This window comes from Hemiscyllium ocellatum, chromosome 21 (assembly GCF_020745735.1).
Source record: "Hemiscyllium ocellatum isolate sHemOce1 chromosome 21, sHemOce1.pat.X.cur, whole genome shotgun sequence".
In the NCBI taxonomy this organism is placed as follows: domain Eukaryota; kingdom Metazoa; phylum Chordata; class Chondrichthyes; order Orectolobiformes; family Hemiscylliidae; genus Hemiscyllium; species Hemiscyllium ocellatum.
Window position 1 is genome coordinate 44,567,298 of NC_083421.1, and position 20,690 is coordinate 44,587,987.

Here is a 20,690-nt window from a genome sequence, read left to right on the forward strand (position 1 = left end):
GCTACGAGCTAGTGAGGGTAGGAAAGGAGGACAGAGCAGATGAATGCATGGCTGAGGAGCTGGTGTATGGGAGAAGGATTCACATTTTTGGATCATCGGAATCTCTTTTGGGGTAGAAGTGACCTGTACAAGAAAGATGGATTGCATCTAATTGGAAGGGGACTAATATACTGGCATGGAAATTTGCTAGAACTGCTTGGGAAGATTTAGACTAGTAAGGTGGGGGGAGATAGTGAGGAAAGAGATCGATCTGAGACGGGTACAGCTGAAAACAGAAGTTGAGTCGAACAGTCAGGGCAGGCAGGGACAAGGTAGGACTAATAATTTAAACTGCATTTATTTCAATGCAAGGGGCCGAACAGGGAAAGCAGATGAACTCAGGGCATGGTTAGGAACATGGGACTGGGATATCACAGCAATTACAGAAACATAGCTCAGGGATGGGCAGGACTGACAGCTGTATGTTCCAGGATACAAATGCTACGGGAAGGATAGAAAGGGAGGCAAGAGAGGAGGGGGAGTGGCATTATTGATAAGGGATAGGATTACAGCTGTGCTGAGGGAGGATATTCCTGGAAGTACATCCAAGGAAGTTATTTGGGTGGAACTGAGAAATAAGAAAGGGATGATCACCTTATTGGGATTGTATTATAGACCCCCTCAACAGTCAGAGGGAGATTGAGAAACAAACTTGTAAGGAGATCTCAGCTTTCTGTAAGAATAATAGGGTGGTGATGGTCAAGGATTTTAACTTTCCAAACATTGACTGGGACTGCCATATTGTTAAAAGTTGAGATGGAGAAGAATTTTTTAAGTGTGTACAAGACAATTTTCTGATTCATTATGTGGATGTATTTACAAGAGAAGGTGAAAAACTTGACCTACTCTTGGGAAATAAGGCAGGGCAGGTGACTGAGGTGTCAGTGGGGGGTCACTTTGGGGCCAGTGACCATAATTCTATTCGTTTTAAAATAGTGATGGAAAAGGATAGACCAGATCTAAAAGTTGCATTTCTAAATTGGAGAAAGGCCAATTTTGACGGTATTAGGCAAGAACTTTCAAAAGGTGATTGGAGGCAGATGTTCGCAGGTAAAGGGACGGCTGGAAAATGGGACGCCTTCAGAAATGAGATAACAAGAATCCAGAGAAAGTTTATTCCTGTCAGGGTGAAAGGGAGGGCTGATAACTATAGGGAATGCTGGATGACTAAAGAAATTGAGGGTTTGGTTAAGAAAAAGAAGAAAGCATATGTCAGGTACAGACAGGATAGATCGAGTGAATCCTTAGAAGAGTATAAAAAAAGTAGGAGTATACTTAAGAGGGAAATCAGGAGGGCAAAACGGGGACATGAAATAGCTTTGGCAAATAGAATTAAGGAGAATCCAAAGGGGTTTTACAAATATATTAAGGACAAAAGGGTAACTAGGGAAAGAATAAGCTCCTCAAAAATCAGCAAAGTGGCCTTTGTGTGGAGCCACAGAAAATGGGGGAGATACTAAATGAATATTTTGCATCAGTATTTACTGTGGAAGAGGATATGGAATATATAGACTGTAGGGAAATAGATGGTGACATCTTGCAAAATGTCCATTTAACAGAGGAGGAAGTGCTGGATGTCTTGAAACGGTTAAAGGTGGATAAATCCCCAGGACCCAATCAGGTGTACCTGAGAACTCTGTGGGAAACTAGGGAAGTGATTGCTAGGCCTCTTGCTGAGATATTTGTATCATCGATAGTCACAGGTGAGATGCTGGAAGACTGGAGGTTGGCAAACGTGGTGCCACTGTTTAAGAAGAGTGGTAAGGACAAGCCAGGGAATTATAGACCAGTGAGTCTGACCTCGGTGTGGGCAAGTTGTTGGAGGGAATCCTGAGGGATAGGATGTATATGCATTTGGAAAGGCAAGGACTGATTTGGGATAGATAACATGGCTTTGTGCGTGGGCAATCATGTCTCACAAACTTGATTGAGTTTTTTGAAGAAGTAACAAAGATGATTGATGAGGGCAGGGCAGTAGATGTGATCTATAAGGACTTCAATAAGGCGTTCGACAAGGTTCCCCATGGGAGACTGATTAGCAAGGTTAGATCTCATGGAATACAGGGAGAACTAGCTATTTGGATACAGGACTGGCTCAAAGGTAGAAGGCAGAGGGTGGTGGTGAAGGGTTGTTTTTAAGACTGGAGGCCTGTGACCAGTGGAGTGCCACAAGGATCAGTGCTGGGCCCTTTACTTTTTGTCATTTACATAAATGATTTGGATGCGAGTATAAGAGGTACAGTTAGTAAGTTTGGAGATGAAACCAAAATTGGATGTGTAGTGGACAGCGAAGAGGGTTACCTCAGATTACAACAGGATCTTGACCAGATGGGCTAATGGGCTGAGAAGTGGCAGATGGAGTTTAATTCAGATAAATGTGAGGTGCTGCAGTTTGGGAAAGCAAATCTTAGCAGGACTTATACACTTAATGGTAAGGTCCTAGGGAGTGTTGCTGAACAAAGAGACCTTGATGTCCAGGTTCATAGCTCCTTGAAAGTGGAGTTGCAGGTAGATAAGATAGTGAAGAAGGCGTTTGGTATGCTTTCCGTTATTGGTCAGAGTATTGAGTACAGGAGTTGGGAGGTCATGTTGCGGCTGTACAGGACATTGGTTAGGCCACTATTGGAATATTGCATGCAATTCTGGTCTCCTTCATATTGGAAAGATGTTGTGAAACTTGAAAGGGTTCAGAAAAGATTTACAAGGATGTTGCCGGGGTTGGAGGATCTGAGCTACAGGGAGATGCTGAACAGGCTGGGGCTGTTTTCCCTGGAGTGTCGGAGGCTGAGGGGTGACCTTATAGAGGTTTACAAAATTATGAGGGGCATGGATAGGATAAATAGACAAAGTCTTTTCCCTGGGGTTGGGGAGTCCAAAACTAGAGGGCATAGGTTTAGAGTGAGAGGGGAAAGACATAAAAGAGACCTAAGGGGCAACTTTTTCACGCAGAGGGTGGTACGTGTATGGAATGAGCTGCCAGAGGATGTGGTGGAGGCTGGTACAATTACAACATTTAAGAGGCATTTGGATGGGTATATGAATAGGAAGGGTTTGGAGGCACATGGGCCGGGTGCTGGCAGGTGGGACTATGTTGGGTTGGGATATCTGGTCGGCACGGACGGGTTGGACCGAAGAGTCTGTTTCCATGCTGTACATCTCTATGACTCTATGACCCTATAACTGAGATGAAGAGGAATTTCTTCAAACAGAGGTTGATTAGTCTGTGAAACTCTGTGCCGCAGAAGGCTATGGAGGCAGAGTCGTACAGCAGGAAACAGTCCCTTCAGTCCAACCTATCCATGTTGATCAGATATCCTAAATTAATCTAGTCCCATTTGTCAACATTTTGCCCATATCCCCCACCCCAGGGAAAAATCCTTGACTATCCATGCCTCTCATGATTTTATAAACCTCTGTAAGGTCACTCCTCAGCTCCGACGCTCCAGGGAAAACAATCCCAGCCTATTCAGCCTCTTCCAATAGTTCAAACCCTCCAGCTCTGGCAACATTGATGTACAGGGGGATCTGGGTATTCTGGTCCATTATACTCTGAAGGTGGCAACAGAGGTTGATAGAGTGATCAAGAAGGTACACGGCATGCTTTCCTTTATCGGACAGGTTATTGAGTACAAGAGTTGGCAGGTTATGTTACAGTTGTACAGGACTTTGGTTCGGCCAGATTTGAAATACTGCATACAGTTCTGGTCACCACATTACCAAAAGGATGTTGCCTGGTATGAGGGCTCTAGCTATGAAGAGAGTTTGAGTAGATTAGGATTGTTTTCATTAGAAAGATGAAGGTTGAAGGGGGTCTACAAAATCATGAGAGGTATACACAGGGTGGATAGCAAGAAGCTTTTTCCCAGAGTGGGGGACTCAGTTACTAGGAGTCATGAGTTCAAGGTGAGGTTATACTGAGATAACCTTCTTAGCTGTCCACTACAACTCCTATACTGCACACTTCCGAACTATACCGCCTATGTTCACATCCAAATCATTTATATAAATGACGAAAAGCAGTCAACCCAGCTCCGATCCTTGTGGCACACCACTGGTCACAGGCCTCCAGTTTGAAAAGCAACCCTCCACAACCACCCTCTATCTTCCAGCTTCAAACCAGTTCTGTATCCAAACAGTTAGATCCCTGTATTCCATGTGATCTAACCTTGCTAACCAGTCTCCCATGAGGAACCTTGTTGAATGCCTTACTGAAGTCCATATAGATCACACCTATTGCTCCGTCCTCATCAATCCTCTGTATTACTTTTTTTAAAAAACTCAATCAAGTTAGTGAGACATGATTTCCCATGAAAGCCATGTTGACAATCCCGAATCAGTTCCAAATACACATAGACCCTCTTCCTCTAAGTTTTTTCAACAGCTTGCCCACCACCGAAATCCGACTCATCAGTTCACTGGCTTGTCCTTACCACTTTTCTTAAATATTGGTACCACGTTAGCTGATCTCCAGTCTTCTGGCATCTCACCTGTGACTATCGATGATACAAATATCTCAGCAAGAGGTCCAGCAATCACTTCTCTAGCTTCCCACAGAGTTCTACGACACACCTGATCAGGTCCTGGGAATTTATCCACCTTTATGCATTTTAAGCCATCCAGCACCACCTCCTCTGTTAAATGGACATTTTTCAAGATGTCACCATCTATTTCCCTACATTGTATATCTTCCATGTCCTCTTCCATAGTAAACACTGATGCAAAATATTCATTTAGTATCCCCCCTATCTCCTGCAGCTCTACACAATGTCTGCCTTGCTGATCTTTGAGGGGTCCTATTCTCTCCCACATTACCCTTTTGTCTTTAATGCATTTCTAAAATCCCTTTAGATTCTACTTAGCCCTATTTGCCAAAGCTATCTCATGTCCTCTTTTTGCCCTCCTGATTCCCTTTTAAGAACACTCCTACTGCCTTTATACTCTAAGGATTCACTCAATCTCTGCTGTCCATTCCTTGACAAATGTTTCCTTTTTTTCTTAACCAAAACCTCAATTTCTCTAGTCATCCAGCTTTCCCTGCACCTACCGGCCTTTCCTTCCACCCTAACAGGAATATATTGTTTCTGGACTCTCGTTATCTCACTTCTGAAAACTTCCCATGTTCCAGTCAGCCCTTTACCTGCGAGCATCCGCCCCCAATCAACCTTTCAAACGCCAGCTCGCGGACGCCTCCTCTTATCGCCCCCTTGACCACGACCCCACCTCCCACCACCAAACCATCATCTCCCAGACCATCCAGGACCTCATCACCTCAGGGGATCTCCCATCCACCGCCTCCAACCTCATAGTCCCACAACCCCGCACCGCCCGTTTCTACCTCCTGCCCAAAATCCACAAACCTGCCTGCCCCGGCCGACCCATTGTCTCAGCCTGCTCCTGCCCCACCGAACTCATCTCCCAATACCTCGACACGGTCCTGTCCCCTTTAGTCCAAGAACTCCCCACCTACGTTCGGGACACCACCCACGCCCTCCACCTCCTCCAGGATTTTCGCTTCCCCGGTCCCCAACGCCTTATTTTCACTATGGACATCCAGTCCCTGTACACCTCCATCCCCCATCACGAAGGACTCAAAGCCCTCCGCTTCTTCCTTTCCCGCCGCACCAACCAGTACCCTTCCACTGACACCCTCCTTCGACTGACTGAACTGGTCCTCACCCTGAATAACTTCTCTTTTCAATCCTCCCACTTCCTCCAAACTAAAGGAGTTGCCATGGGCACCCGCATGGGCCCCAGCTATGCCTGCCTCTTCGTAGGATATGTGGAACAGTCCCTCTTCCGCAACTACACTGGCACCACCCCCCACCTTTTCCTCCGCTACATCGATGACTGTATCGGCGCTGCCTCGTGCTCCCACGAGGAGGTTGAACAGTTCATCAACTTTACTAACACCTTCCATCCCGACCTGAAATTCACCTGGACTGTCTCAGACTCCTCCCTCCCCTTCCTAGACCTTTCCATCTCTATCTCGGGCGACCGACTCAACACAGACATCTATTATAAACCGACTGACTCCCACAGCTACCTGGACTACACCTCCTCCCACCCTGCCCCCTGTAAAAACGCCATCCCATATTCCCAATTCCTTCGTCTCCGCCGCATCTGCTCCCAGGAGGACCAATTCCAACACTGCACAGCCCAGATGGCCTCCTTCTTCAAGGACCGCAGATTCCCCCCAGACGTGATCGACGATGCCCTCCACCGCATCTCCTCCACTTCCTGCTCCTCCGCCCTTGAGCCCCGCTCCTCCAACCGCCACCAAGACAGAACCCCACTGGTTCTCACCTACCACCCCACCAATCTCCGCATACAACATATCATCCGCCGCCATTTCCGCCACCTCCAAACGGATCCCACCACCAAGGATATATTTCCCTCCCCTCCCCTATCAGCGTTCCGCAAGGACCACTCCCTTCGTGACTCCCTCGTCAGATCCACACCCCCCACCAACCCAACCTCCACCCCCGGCACCTTCCCCTGCAACCGCAGGAAATGTAAAACTTGCGCCCACACCTCCACACTCACTTCCCTCCAAGGCCCCAAGGGATCCTTCCATATCCGCCACAAGTTCACCTGTACCTCCACACACATCATCTATTGCATCCGCTGCACCCGATGTGGCCTCCTCTATATTGGTGAGACAGGCCACTTACTTGCGGAATGCTTCAGAGAACACCTCCGGGCCGCCCGAACCAACCAACCCAATCACCCCGTGGCTCAACACTTTAACTCTCCCTCCCACTCCTCCGAGGACATGCAGGTCCTTGGACTCCTCCACCGGCAGAACACAACAACACGACGGCTGGAGGAGGAGCGCCTCATCTTCCGCCTGGGAACCCTCCAACCACAAGGTATGAATTCAGATATCTCCAGTTTCCTCATTTCCCCTCCCCTCACCTTGTCTCAGTCGGTTCCCTCAACTCAGCACCGCCCTCCTAACCTGCAATCCTCTTCCTGACCTCTCCGCCCCCCCCCCACTCCGGCCTATCACCCTCACCTTGACCTCCTTCCACCTATCCCACCTCCATCGCCCCTCCCCCTAGTCCCTCCTCCCTACCTTTTATCTTAGCCTGCTTGGCTCTCTCTCTTATTCCTGATGAAGGGCTTATGCTCGAAACGTCGAATTCTCTATTCCTGAGATGCTGCCTGGCCTGCTGTGCTTTGACCAGCAACACATTTGCAGCTTTGAAAGTTCTTGCCTAATACCATCAAAATTGACCTTCCTCCAATGTAGACCTTCAACATTTAGATCCAGTGTATCCTTTTCTATCATTATTTTAAAACTAATAGAATTATGGTCACTGGCCCCAAAATACTCCCCCAGTAAGACCTCAGTCACCTGCCCTTCCTTATTTCATAGAGCATAGAGCATTGAAAAATACAGCACAGGACAGGCCCTTTGGCCCACGATGTTGTGCCGAGGTTTAATCCTAATGTAAAAAATAATAACTTAAACTACTTGCCCCTCAACTCACTGCTATCCATGTGCATGTCCAGCAGTCGCTTAAATGTCCCTAATGACTCTGCTTCTCCCACCATAGCTGGCAACACATTCCATGCATTCGCAACTCTCTGGTTAAGAACCTTCCTCTGATGTCTCCTCTATACCTTTCCCCTAATATCTTAAAACTATGACCCCTCGTACCTGTCAATCCTGCCCTGGGGAAAAGTCTCTGGTTATTGACTCTATCTCTTCCTCTCATTATTTTGTACACCACGATCAGGTCTCCTCTCTTCCTCCTCTCCAGAGAGAAAAGTCCGAATATATTCAACCTTTCTTCATAAGGCAAGCCCTCCAGTCCAGGCAGCACCCTCTCCAAAGCCTTTGCATCTTTCCTATAGTAGAACTGGACACAATATTACAAGTGTGGCCTCATCAGGGACTTGTAGAGCTGTAGCAAAACCTCGCAGCTCTTAAACCCCATCCCCCTGTTAATGAAAGCCAAAACACCATATGCTTTCCTAACAACCCTATCCACTTGGGTGGCAATTTTGAGGGATCTATGTACTTGCACACCTAGGTCCCTCTGTTCCTCCACACTGCCTAGAGTCCTGTCTTTAATCCTCTGTTCAGCATTCGAGTTCGACCTTCCAAAATGCATCACTTCGCATTTATCCAGGTTGAACTTCATCTGCCATCTCCCTTCCCTATCCTTCCTATAGCATTTGTATCCTGGAACATTAAACTGCCAGTCCTGTCCATCCCTGGGAATAGCTCTGTAATTGTTATGATATGCCAGTCCCATGTTCCCAACCATGCCCTGAGTTCATCTGCCTTTCGCAAGAGGAGGTCAAGTTTCACACCTTCTCTTGTAGGTACACCCATATACTGTATCAGAATTTTTTTTAGTACACACTTAACAAACCTCTCTCCATCCAAGCCCTTAACACTATGGCAATCCCAGACTATGTTTGGAAAATTAAAACCTCTTATCATAACCATCCTATTATTTTTACAGATAACTCAGATCTCTTTACAAATTTGTTTCTCAATTTCCCTCTGACTATTAAGGGGTCTATAATATAATCCCAATATGGTGATCATCCCTTTTCTATTTCTCATTTCCACCCAAACAACTTCCCTGGATGTGTTCCCAGGAATATCCTCCCTAAGTACTGCTGTATTGTAATCCCTAACCAAAAATGCCAGTCCCTCTTCTCTCTTGCCCCCTTCCCTATCTTTCCTACAGCATTTGTATCCTGGAACATTAAGCTGCCAGTCCTGTCCATCCCTGAGCCATATCTCTGTAATTGTTATGATATGCCAGTCCCAAATTCCCAACCATGCCTTGAATTCATCTGCCTTTCCTGTTAGGCTTTTTGCATTGAAGTAAATGCAGTTTAATTTATCAGTTCCAGCTCATTCTCTGCTTTGTTCCTGCCTGCCCTCACTGTTTGACTTGCTCCTTTTCCCAACTGCACCACTCTCAGACTGATCTCTTTCCTCACTATTTCCCTGGGTTCCACCCCCACCCCCCACCTTATTAGTTTAAAGCCTCCTAAGCAACTCTACCAAATTTCCCCAACAGTATATTAGTCCCCTTCCAACTGAGGTGCAATCTGTCCTTTTTATACAGGTCACCTCTATCCCAGAAGAGATCCCAGTGATCCAAAAATGTGAATCCTTCTTCCCTGCACCAGCTCCTCAGCCACACATTCATCTGCTCTTTTCCTACCCTAACTAGGTCATGGCACTGGGAGTAACCCAAATATTACTACCCCTGAGAACCTACTTTTTAAAACTTCCTGCTTAACCTCCTATATTCTCTCTTCAGAACTTCATCCTTTTCTCTTCCTATGTTTTAGTTCCTATGTGTACAATGACCTCCTGTGGTCCCTCTCCCCTTTGAGAATATTCTGCATTCTCTTTGAGATTCCCTTGATCCTGGCACCATTGAGGTAAAACACCATTCTGATTTCTCACTGTTGCCTACAGACACATCTATCTCTGCCTCTGACTAGACAGTCCTCAATGACAATCAATCATTTGGCACCTGTTGTATCCCCCATTACACTGGAGCCAATCTCAGTCTCAGGAACCTTGCTGTTAGTGCTACATTCCCTTGAGAGTCCATCACCCTCTACATTTTCCAAAACAGCGTACCTGTTTGAGATGGGGATAGCCACAGCAGACTCCTACACTGCCTGCCTCCCTCACCTACTGTTCCTGGCGTTACTTCATCTACCTGACTGTATCTGTGGTTTTTCTCCCTTCCTGCAACTGCCATCCATCACACCCCCAACTCCTGTAAATTCCTCATTGTCTCTAACTGCTGCTCCAACTGATCTGATAGGATTCTCAACCAAACACACTTCTGGCAGACATAATCATCAGTAACAAGGAAACGCTCCCTATTCTCCCACATCAAACAGGAAGAGCACATCACTCTACTAAAGGCCATCTTTGCACCTTAACAACATACAGACCCAGAAAATCGTACAGTCTTGGACTAATGCTCCCACATCTTATGGTGATATGGATAAAAAATTGGTTGAGTGACAGGAAACAGAGTTGGAATCATGGGTAAGTACTCAAATTGGCAATGAAATCACTTGTGGTCTTCTGTAGGGACCTGTATTGGGACCTCTTTTATTCACAATATTTGTTAATAACATGAAAAATGGCATTAGAAGTCAAATATCCAATTTTGCTTCAACACAAAATTGGGCAGCATTGCAGACTATTGACAACAGCATAAAATTACAACAGGATAATGATAGATTAGGTGCATGGTCAGAGCTGTGGCAGACAGAAGTAAGATGAAGTGAGGGGACACAGCCATGCTTTGCAGCCCATGCTGGTGGGAGCATTACCAGTAACATTCCCTCTAAGCTGCTGCTGGAAGCTGTGTGCACATCAATCAGCACAGCCATAAATGATACCTGCATTGCAAAGGTTTGGTGAAGATTGATTGAATTCTGCAGCAGTACAGAGGTAGTGAGGGTGTAAGGCACATAAGCAGCAGTCTCAGGATATACCACAAATCTGTGGACTCCCTGATGTGACTCTGATGTCTTTAATACAAGAACAATCTTAATTCACACATCCAAGAGTGTGAGGTAATGGAAATGCTCACTGTATCACTGCTACTTTTGCACCAACATTCGTATAGGGTACACACATTATCTTTTACTGAGGTGAAAATATCAGAGCCTGTTGAGAGGAAAACAAAACATTTTATTGTTTGTATATTTAATGTATCTGTACAAATCATTGCTTGAGGAATGTGACATTTGGCAAAGCAGACAGCTGACAGCTATTGTCTGAATGAAACAGTACCAAGAATGGAAAAACATCTCAACCCAGCTCAAACCCAGCTGACAGCAATAAGATTATCTCTGACCTCTCACTGAATCATTGTCTCCAGCTCTTTAACAATCCTCCTGGCCCACTTTAAGAATCCACACCCTCATGTGCCTTCTCTGTTTCTTGTCACTCCTTCCCCTCCTCAGCCCTTGTAGTGACGAAGATTGTGGAGTATGCAGAGACATCCTGTTGGGGTTATACTATAGGGCACAAGCTGACTGGTTCAGGTGTTGGAATCTCATCTTCAGAAGACCCGTTCTCAATGGCCCTGCTCAAAGCATGGCAGTGGTTTGAGGATATCTGAGCAGTTCTATCAGCTAAGTGCAGAGGGATATTTCATGTTGTCCAGCAACTATCTTTATACTGAGGGACTCGAAAGGAAACTGGCATCTGTGTGTGTTTCAGAATGTATGAGTTGTGGCATTTCCTTGGATGTCTAATGCAGAGCTGCATTATCTGGCTCTTTCGATCACAAATGAATTGAACATTAAAGGGAGTGGAATCTCTTTCAGGGTTTCCCAGAGTGCTGGCTCATGATAGGGTACTCTGACTACAGCGTGGATGCAGCAAGTTACACCCTGCATAGGCAGGAAGCCAGCACTGACGGAGAACTGTAAGTTGTCACTGTTCATGTCCACAGATCAGCAGGGGGATTTAGATGAACTGGGGGCTCTTGTGAAGACAGCAGCAGTATCATCCTGGATACGGTGATTAGGGGAGGGCTGTGAAATGCCACAGAGCTCCACGTCACTCCACGGAATGATCAGCTGGCAAAGAAATGAAGGGCAGCTGGTACCTTTTTTGGAAAGAACCAACAACAAATCCTTGCTCAGCAGCTGGTAACTGTGTGACACAATGGCTCAGGACATGCTTAGTCATCTTCTGCACTATGTATCTCTCAATTGCAGATAGCTGGGCTTTATGTAGATCTAATTCCACACAAGAACTACAGTTGCTCTCCCTGGAGGCTGTGCAGCAGCAGCTGTTGTTGTTTGCCGACCTCAAACCAATGAGACAATCCAACATTGAGGGTATTGGAGAGAGAGGGAGGGAGAGAGAGAGAGAGAGAGAGATAGAGTGCAGGAAGTGGGAGAGAGAGAAAGAGAGACAGAGAGATAGAGAGAGTTGGGAGAGAGAGAGAGAGAGAGAGAGAGAGTGAGTATGTGAGAGACAGAGACAGAGAGAGAGCAAGAGTGCGGGAGAGATAGAGAGTGTGGGGGGAAAGAGAGAGAGAGACAGACAGAGAGTGAGAAAGAGAGAGCGGGGAATGCAGGTGAGAGAGAGAGAGACAGAAAGTGAGAAAGAGAGACAGAGAGAGAGACAGAGAGAAAGACAGAGAGAGAGAGCCTCAATGGGTTGTAATACTCTTTATCAAAGGTACGTTTTTCATATGAAACATCTTCACAGTAAGAAGAAAGACGACTACCCAGGGAGATCTTCAGCTGGAAGAAGACAAACACTGATGATGACAGCTAAGTTATTGTAATTTTAATGAGTGTTTTATTGAAACAACATGTTATTATAGAGTTGGAGGCAGGTAATAAGCAGTTAAGAGAAAGGAGGCTTGGAGTTGTGAATAATTGTTGTTTAATGTTCACTTTTAGAATTAAAGAATAAATTGATTTTATTTTCTTTAAATGGTGGAAGTTGGGAGTTCTCTGTCTCTTATACTTTAACAGATTACGAGGTAAGGTCAGCTTTTCTGGGTGTTTGGTTTAATTAACAGAAGGGTTCACCGCTGTGTCATAACAACAGAGTTCCAAAGACTTCACTGTGGGCACAATTTCACCTCACTTCTGGAAACTTGTTGAGAAGACATATACTTGACTCAATTTGCAAGACAATAGAAACCACTGTCTCAGGGAAGAGGGTATTCAAGAAGCAGATAGCACTGGCCTTCATTTTGCATCTTACTTGCCATCAGCCGGCATTTGGGAGCAATTTGTTCACTCGTCTTATTAACTATGCAGTGGACTATATCATAGGGACAACTCAAAGCAAAGAAAATAATGTTGTGATAAAAATGAAGCAGGATAGCTATAATCAGATAAATTTCATAGCAACCTTAAATAGTTTTGATGACATGATTTGTGCACTTGGGAAAAAGATTCTTTTCTCTACTTAGATCACTGTTTCAACACTAGGAAGTGGGAAGGAATGCAGTATATCTGCGATATGCACCATTTTGCAAGCAGGAATTCAACTCCTCCAGAGTGTTCTAAACTGATGCTGGTGTCATAGTCACTCATTACCATTGCCATAGACACTCATCATTTTTTCTACTTAATACGTAAAATGCGAATTGAATGTTTCGGTCCTGGATTTGATGACGTTATGCAATTATTGTTAAAAGGATGGATGAAATGCAACTTACATGTGTAGAGCACAGTTACTCCTCTCTGGCATTTTAGGAAAAAAAACATGGTTGCAGTGATTCATAGAAATAGCAGAAGTACATGCAGAACATAATTACCGAATAGAATTCTGACTTATTTGTGGAGCTTGTGGTAATTGTAGACTGGGTTGTGATAGGACAAAATAATGTGTGACAGTTCCTAATGTATCAGTTCCCTTTTCTCTACGTGATATCCAGTTTTAAAGAGACTGGGTTGAGAGTTACCTTCTGGCAATAACGGCAGAAGCTTGGGAGAAAGTTATTTGGCTATCTTAAAACAAACTAATGGTTAAGTATATGCAGAATCCAAATATCCTTCTCAATAATACAGAATCCTCCAAAGAGCTGGGAAAGAATCTCTTTGGTTACCAATCCCTTTTCTTTCCCTTTCCATGGATACCATCTCATACTACATTCACTACTCACCCCATTCCCCCTCCCAATCATCAGCTTAATGCTATCTTTCTCAGCATTTTTTTTAGTTCTGACAAAGGATCACTAGACCATTAAAGTTAACAATGTTTATCTCTTGATAGCTGCTGCCAGATTTGCTAAATTGCTCCAGCACTGTCTGTTTTGTTTCAGACATGCACCCTATTTGGATGGGAAAGAGAAATGAACACTACACCTTGTCACTAAAGAAGTCATACCTGAAAGAAGGGAATGTGAGTAAAATCCCATTTTGGCAAGTGAACAAAACAGGTGTTAGCAGATCAGCCATCTGTTATACCCCTCACCCACCCAACTTCCTTTCCACTGAACTCATGCATTGATCAATTATAGTCAATATTACTGATCTTACAAGTGGAAGTCAGGAAATTGGAGGGGCGGCACAGTGGCGCAGTGGTTAGTACTGCTGCCTCACAGTGCCAAAGACCCGGGTTCAATTCCCACCTCAGGCAACTGTCTGTGTGGAGTTTGCACATTCTCTCCGTGTCTGCGTGGGTTTCCTCAAGGTGCTCCAGTTTCCTCCCACAGTCACAAAGATGTGCAGGTTAGGTGAATTGGCCATGCTAAATTGCCCATAGCGTTAGGTGAAGGGGTATATGTAGGGGAATGGGTCTGGGTGAGTTGCTCTTCGGAGGGTCGGTGTGGATTTGTTGGGCCGAAGGGCCTGTTTCCACACTGTGAGTAATCTAATGTAATCAATGAAATGCAACAGAAAGCTAAACCAGCCAAAATGCAAATGAACAGCTGAGTTTCAATCCCCCATCTTCTGTCCCTATCTATCCTAAGTTGTTTAGCATGGGCACTGAAGACCAGTGATATAGGGTAAGGGCCAAAGGGAGCCAGTAGGTATTCACTTAGCCAGAATGGTTAAGAGAACTCACATCATGCATTGAAGTGGGGCAAGGCCTCTGCTCCCCATCTGGACTCCCTAGTCGGCTCAATGCACATAAATTCAGCTCATTTCTCTTCATAAGTCTAAACATCTAGGTTGGAAACGTAATGAAATTCTGTTAGATTTGTTCCCATGAAATGTTCAAGGAAAAAGTGAGGTCTGCAGATGCTGGAACCTGATTCCCGATGAAGGGTTTATGCCCGAAACGTCGAATTTCCTGTTCCTTGGATGCTGCCTGACCTGCTGCGCTTTAACCAGCAACACATTTTCAGCTCACATGAATTGTTGTCTAGTTTACAGTTAAGTTACAACCATATCAATTGCCTTTCTTAGTAAGCTTGTCATTAAAACTCAGTCTAACAGTTTTCTGATTTGGACCACCTGAACTTTCGTTCTCTGCCATTCTCACAGTAAACCTGTTTATTTTACACTTAACTAAAGTCACCGCAGTCCCAGAGGACCATAGAGCTGCCTCCTCATTTAAAGAGAGATGACTGGTGGTGGTTTGACATGAGGGCTACCATGCCTCGGGCAAAGGGCAGGATTGAGTAGGCAGGGCCTTCATAGTGACCTCAGCCAATACAGGAATTGAACCCATGCTATTGGTATCACTTTGAATTGTGAATTAGCCATTCAGCCAACTGAGCTAACTGGTAGAGCATAGTAAAGAAAAGAACAGGCCCTTCGGCCCAAGATGTTGTGCCGAGGATTAATCTAATTCTAATCTAAAATAAAATAACCTAACCTACGCATTCCTCAACTCACTACTGTCTATGTGCATGTCCAGCAGTTGCTTAAATGTCCCTAATGTCTCTAATGACCCTGCTTCTACCACCAAGGCTGACAACGCATTCCATGCATTCATAACTCTGTGTAAAGAACCTACCTCTGACGTCTCTTCTATATGTTCCTCCTAATATTTTAAAACTATGACCCCTCGTACCAGTCAATCCAGCCCTGAGGAAATGTCTCGGGCTATTGACTCTACCCATGCCTCTCGTTATCTTGTATACTTCGATCAGGTCACCTCTCTTCCTCCTTCTCTCCAGAGAGAAAAGTCCAAGCTTATTCAATCTCACTCCATAAGACTAGCCCTCCAGTCCAGGCAGCATCCTGGTAAACTTTCTTTGCACCCTTTCCATGGCTTCTGTATCTTTCCTATAGTAGGGCGACTAGAACTGGACACAATATTTCATGTGTGGTTTCACCAGGGACTTGTAGAGCTGTAGCAAAACCTCGCTGTTCTTAAACTCGATCCCCCTGTTAATGAAAGCCAAAACACCATATGCTTTCTTAACAACCCTATCCACTTGGGTGGCAACTTTGAGGAATCTATGTACTTGAACAACAAGATGCCTCTGTTCCTCCACACTGCCAAGAATCCTGTCTTTAATCCTACATTCAGCATTTATGTTCAACCTTACAAAATGTATCACTTCACATTTATCCAGGTTGAACTCCATCCGCCATTTCTCAGCCCAGCTCTGCATCCTGTCTATGTCACGCTACAGTGTGCAACAGCCCTCGATACTATCAACCACCATCATATTGAGGATCAGCCACCATCATACTGAATGGTGGAGCTCAAAAGAGGCAAATGGTCTACTCCCTGCTCCTAGTTTTGCTGAATCCGGGGTGCTTCCAACATCTTCACTTCCTTGATCCTACTGGGTGGATGCATGTATGGTCATGGTGGGGTGGATAAAGAGTGGAGCTGGAAAAAGCACAGCAGGTCAAGCAACATCAGAGGAGGAGAGGAAGTGACATTTCAGGTCAGAACCTTTGGTCAGCACTGCATCGTGGGACAGACTGAGGAGTGGAATCTATATTAATTATTGATGCAGTTGTAGACACTTCAATTCACAGGCCTTTAACTTTATTATACAGTTTTTAAAAAATTTCCTCTATGCTGACATGCTGCAACTTTTATAACCCAACCTTATAGGTGACCAGCAGGAGAGGCACTTGTATAAGGCATAAGAAAAAGGCAGCTTAGTAAACTAAGATACAGCATTGAGACGAACAACTTGAACTGCCACATTGTGGGACTTTCATCATTACTTTCTTTATTTCAATAATGACCTGTATCTCTTCTCCCAAGCCAATAAGATTCAACAGTCTGTAGTTCACTCGAAATCAGTACACTGGTTCTTCAAAATCAAGGCTTCTATTCCGTGCATATATAGACAGTCATTTCTAACAGAGTGAGAGAAGCTGCTCATCATGTTTGTTGACAATGAGGCAGAAATATTCAGATGTCACACAGATGCAACACAATTTCCAATCTCAGCAAAGTCACAAGGATTTGTATGCCTCTTCAGTTAAAAAGTAGATTAATTTTGATGACAAATTAATGCCCAAATATTTATAAATCCAAAGTAGACAAGTTAGCCTTTACAAACATTAAAAGGACAAAGTCTGGGAATACAATTCAATGTCTGCACCATTCCACAACATTAGTAATTAAAGGATTAATGCTTGTCTAATTACAGTTACTAAAAGGAAAGCGAAATATTTGTCGAATGCATCTATGGATACCACCAATTTCAAATAGGAAGGTTCTGTGACACTTTATACTATTTCTACTTGCCTGTTCCTAGCTGAAAAAATGTAAAATTTCACTTTGTACCTTTAATTAGATCATACTTTATTTAATGTTGTTGTGCTTTGACACCCTCAAGATTGCCAAAATCTAGCTCAAAATCAAGTGCAATGTTCTAAGTAACAGTTCAATTTGTTTTGTCTAAGAGGAATAGGTATGTGCACAAAGACAAAGCTGGTTTTACCAGAGATTTTCCGACGGTTAAAAAGCTAACGTCTGCAACCCAAAGACAAGACAGATTTGGAAAAGTCACCCAGCTGACGCACATTAGAGCAGACATAACCATCCCGATTGTACTAAGCCGAAACATGGCTGTTTGTTTCGGTTCCACTATCACTGTCTACTTCAATGATAGTAGATGCTTTGAAAGAGAAAACTTGCAAAAATTATAGCAATCAACCCATCTTGCAACGGGCTGAAGTCATAAGTATTGGGTTTCAATATTGAAAATATTTAAAACATTTTATAACAAAATCTAAAAGATAATTTTCACAATTGTTGTGTTTTATAATTTTTAGAAAGACAATTTGTTGAAATAATTGACATTTTCTCAGGAGCTTCCTATGATTCCTTTATTACTGTCAGAGCTACTTTAAGCATTAAATTACCCCAAAGGTCAAACTTGGGCATATAAACACATTAATGCATACTTCAAATGGTCTCAAAACAAACCTGTAATTAAAATATTTTTGTTGAGTTAATGGAGCGGAGATGCCTACAATTGATATCAACTAATTAGTGATATTCCATCACTGATGATATTTTGTTCTTTGTAAATAATTCAGTCATGGGGTGTGGGTGTCCCTGGCAAAGCCAGCAATTATTTCCCAGCCCAAATTGCCCTTGAACTTGGTGACTTTCTAGGCCATTTTCAAGGCAAGTTAAGAGTCAATTATATTACTGTGGATTTAGAGTCACAGATAGGCCAGGTAAGGGCAGCAATTTTTCCCTCCCTAAAAGATGTTAACATACTAGATGAGATTTTACAATAATCGATGAAAGTTTCATGGTCAGTCATTACTAAGAATAGCTTTCACTTCTATATTTTTAATCAATTTAACTTCCACGAGATGCAATATTGGGATTTGAATTCATTTTTCTAAAGCATTTGCCTGGATCATTGAATTACTGGGCCAGTGACATTACTATGAGGAGTTCAGAGAATGTATGGGAGAAATCGTAACTTAATTCACCCAGCAGGTAGCTGATAATATCCAACAGAGCACCAGTTTTCCATCTGTTCAAATTTAGCCCTGGGTTAATTTCAATGAAGAGGAAAAGCATGCCAGTGCAAAAAGGATGGTCAACTCAAACTGAATGTTTTCTCTTTCAACAAGTTTGGCTTCATGTGAATATGATTTCTTATAAATGACCAGATAACGTGCAAGCATATTGTTGTTCCATTTCGCAGTTTAACAATAAGATCAAACTATGTTGCTTACCAGGACTAAATAAGAGGAGAAACTTAAAGCAGACAATGTCCCTTCTGTCGACCTGTAAAGACTGCAGTTTAGCTGCCAGTTCCTGAGCTCTCAATACCAAGTTAATGAGAGTTGCTCCAGCTTGGTTGGCAATTGTGGATAACTCAACCTGAATAAGAAAAGAGAAGTTGTTATGGTTTATTGTACTCATGAGTGTATAGAATTGCACAGGCAAAAGTGAGGACTGCAGATGCTGGAGGTTACAGTCAAGAGTGTGGTGCTGGAAAAGCACAGCAGGTCAGGCAGCATCCAAGGAGCAGGCAAATCGACGATTCAGACAAAGGCTCTTCATCAGGAAAAAGAATTGCAGGAATATAGGAATATAGAATTGCACAGCTAAAAACCTGAACATTTTCATACATTAGATCAAGTGTCACACTCCTTTATAAAAGCTATATCCAGACAGTGCTGCCTGAAATCCTGCTTTTCTCAGCAGAAGGATAATGTTATGGTGAATTTTATCAAAAATCTGATAGGTGTTGATTTTGGCAAATTTCATTCAGGGTTTCTCTCTGTGAGCCCTTGGAAGTTTTTCTCCTGCTATCTTTCTAAACTTGTTTCATTACCTTTGCACCATTCATCACATTCTCACAATCAGGCCAGTTTATGGACCTCCCAGGTTTCACACAGGTGGCTTCCATTTTGAAAATGAGGGTTGGGGCATGCGGGTCGAAGGCCAACAGCAGGATAACCTGCTTAGGCCTCCCACCCCAGACCCCTTTTCTAACTGTGATCACACCAATGCCTGCACACCTCTCCCAGGCCCTTGGTCACAGCACTCTGTGTCCTCTGCTCATCTCTTCAACAAAACCCTACTTCCTCTCTTCCACCATCCACTCCCAACACTGGGGCTTCCCGATGACATTCACCCTATTTCTATCTCCATCTTGACTTTTGCAGGGACACCCATATCTGAACTCAGGAGAAATAAATCTCTGTTTTTTGAATTCTAGAGAGATATTAATAATTAATAGGTTAAGAGAGATGTACCGAGAAACTTCTGCCAAGTCAAAGGAGTTTCCAGCAACTGTGATGTCATCAGACAGGGTAAGCAGCCAATCACATTGAAGAATTCTCCCAGAAACTCAACCAAGAAGTGCAAACTGACTGAATTTTTCCCATTCAATTTTCCAGAAGGTATCAAATTCAGATCCTGCCTCCAAGTCTTCCATCCAATTAAAGACAGCAGCAGGTTAAAGCTGTGGGAGGGAAAATAACCAGACACAGGGGTTCCGGCAGTCTTCACAGTGGGTGCAGTGAAACTGTTGCTGATGAGGATGAAGGACCTACCCATATTTCTTCACCCTGAGCACTGACTGACAGCATTCTCAATGAGATAGTAATTAAATTAACTGACTCTGTTCACAAATGGCCTTTAGCTTGCTATTATCATTATTTAAGCTTCAACTTGTATGTCATTTTCTTTCTTGACTTCTGCTGTCACCATCTATTGGGATTTGGCTAGTTACAAAATGCTGGTATTGCATGGGTTCCACACATCACAGGTAAAATTCCAACTCTTCATTGCCTCCCGGACAACCTCAATTGTCTGCCCGGTTGCTGGCATTGCATTCAGCGAGTTCTTGGGAAAAGAGGTCAGATGGGAAAATATTCTGGTAAGTCTGCCTCTCGACTTGTGAGAACATTTCCTGCACTCCCCATGCCCTAAACATTACATCTGCAGAGAGCTGAAAAACACACCACTTTGAGCATATTATGTTTCTGCACAAAGTCAAAATTATTGCTAAATATTAACTAAGAGTTTTATATTTCTCCTGTCAATAATTTTGCCAAAATATGACTGTGCATATAAAGCAAGGGACATTTATCTTGAGTTGCATTTTGTGTTTTTTCAAACACCAAAAGAAAAGCAATGTTGTTGGGGTAGAGACAGCATTTGTTGGTCATATGTGGACCTGCTCAAGACTAGTATTGCCAGACATCTGGACATCTGGATTGTTTATAGGTCTCCATTTTATTTTGAGAATTTCAAACTTGAAAGGTTT

General features: G+C 43.7%; 1 protein-coding gene across 1 annotated transcript in view; it reads right to left on the bottom strand.

Annotated features, from left to right (window-relative positions):
- Positions 1 to 20,690, bottom strand: part of LOC132825687 (nuclear receptor subfamily 5 group A member 2-like) — a 100,426-nt gene that overhangs the window by 12,305 nt on the left and 67,431 nt on the right. Inside the window, exon 5 of the mRNA XM_060841074.1 lies at positions 18,646 to 18,793. Within this exon, the coding sequence (XP_060697057.1) occupies positions 18,646 to 18,793 (148 nt within the window). The remainder of the gene's footprint in view (positions 1 to 18,645; positions 18,794 to 20,690) is intronic.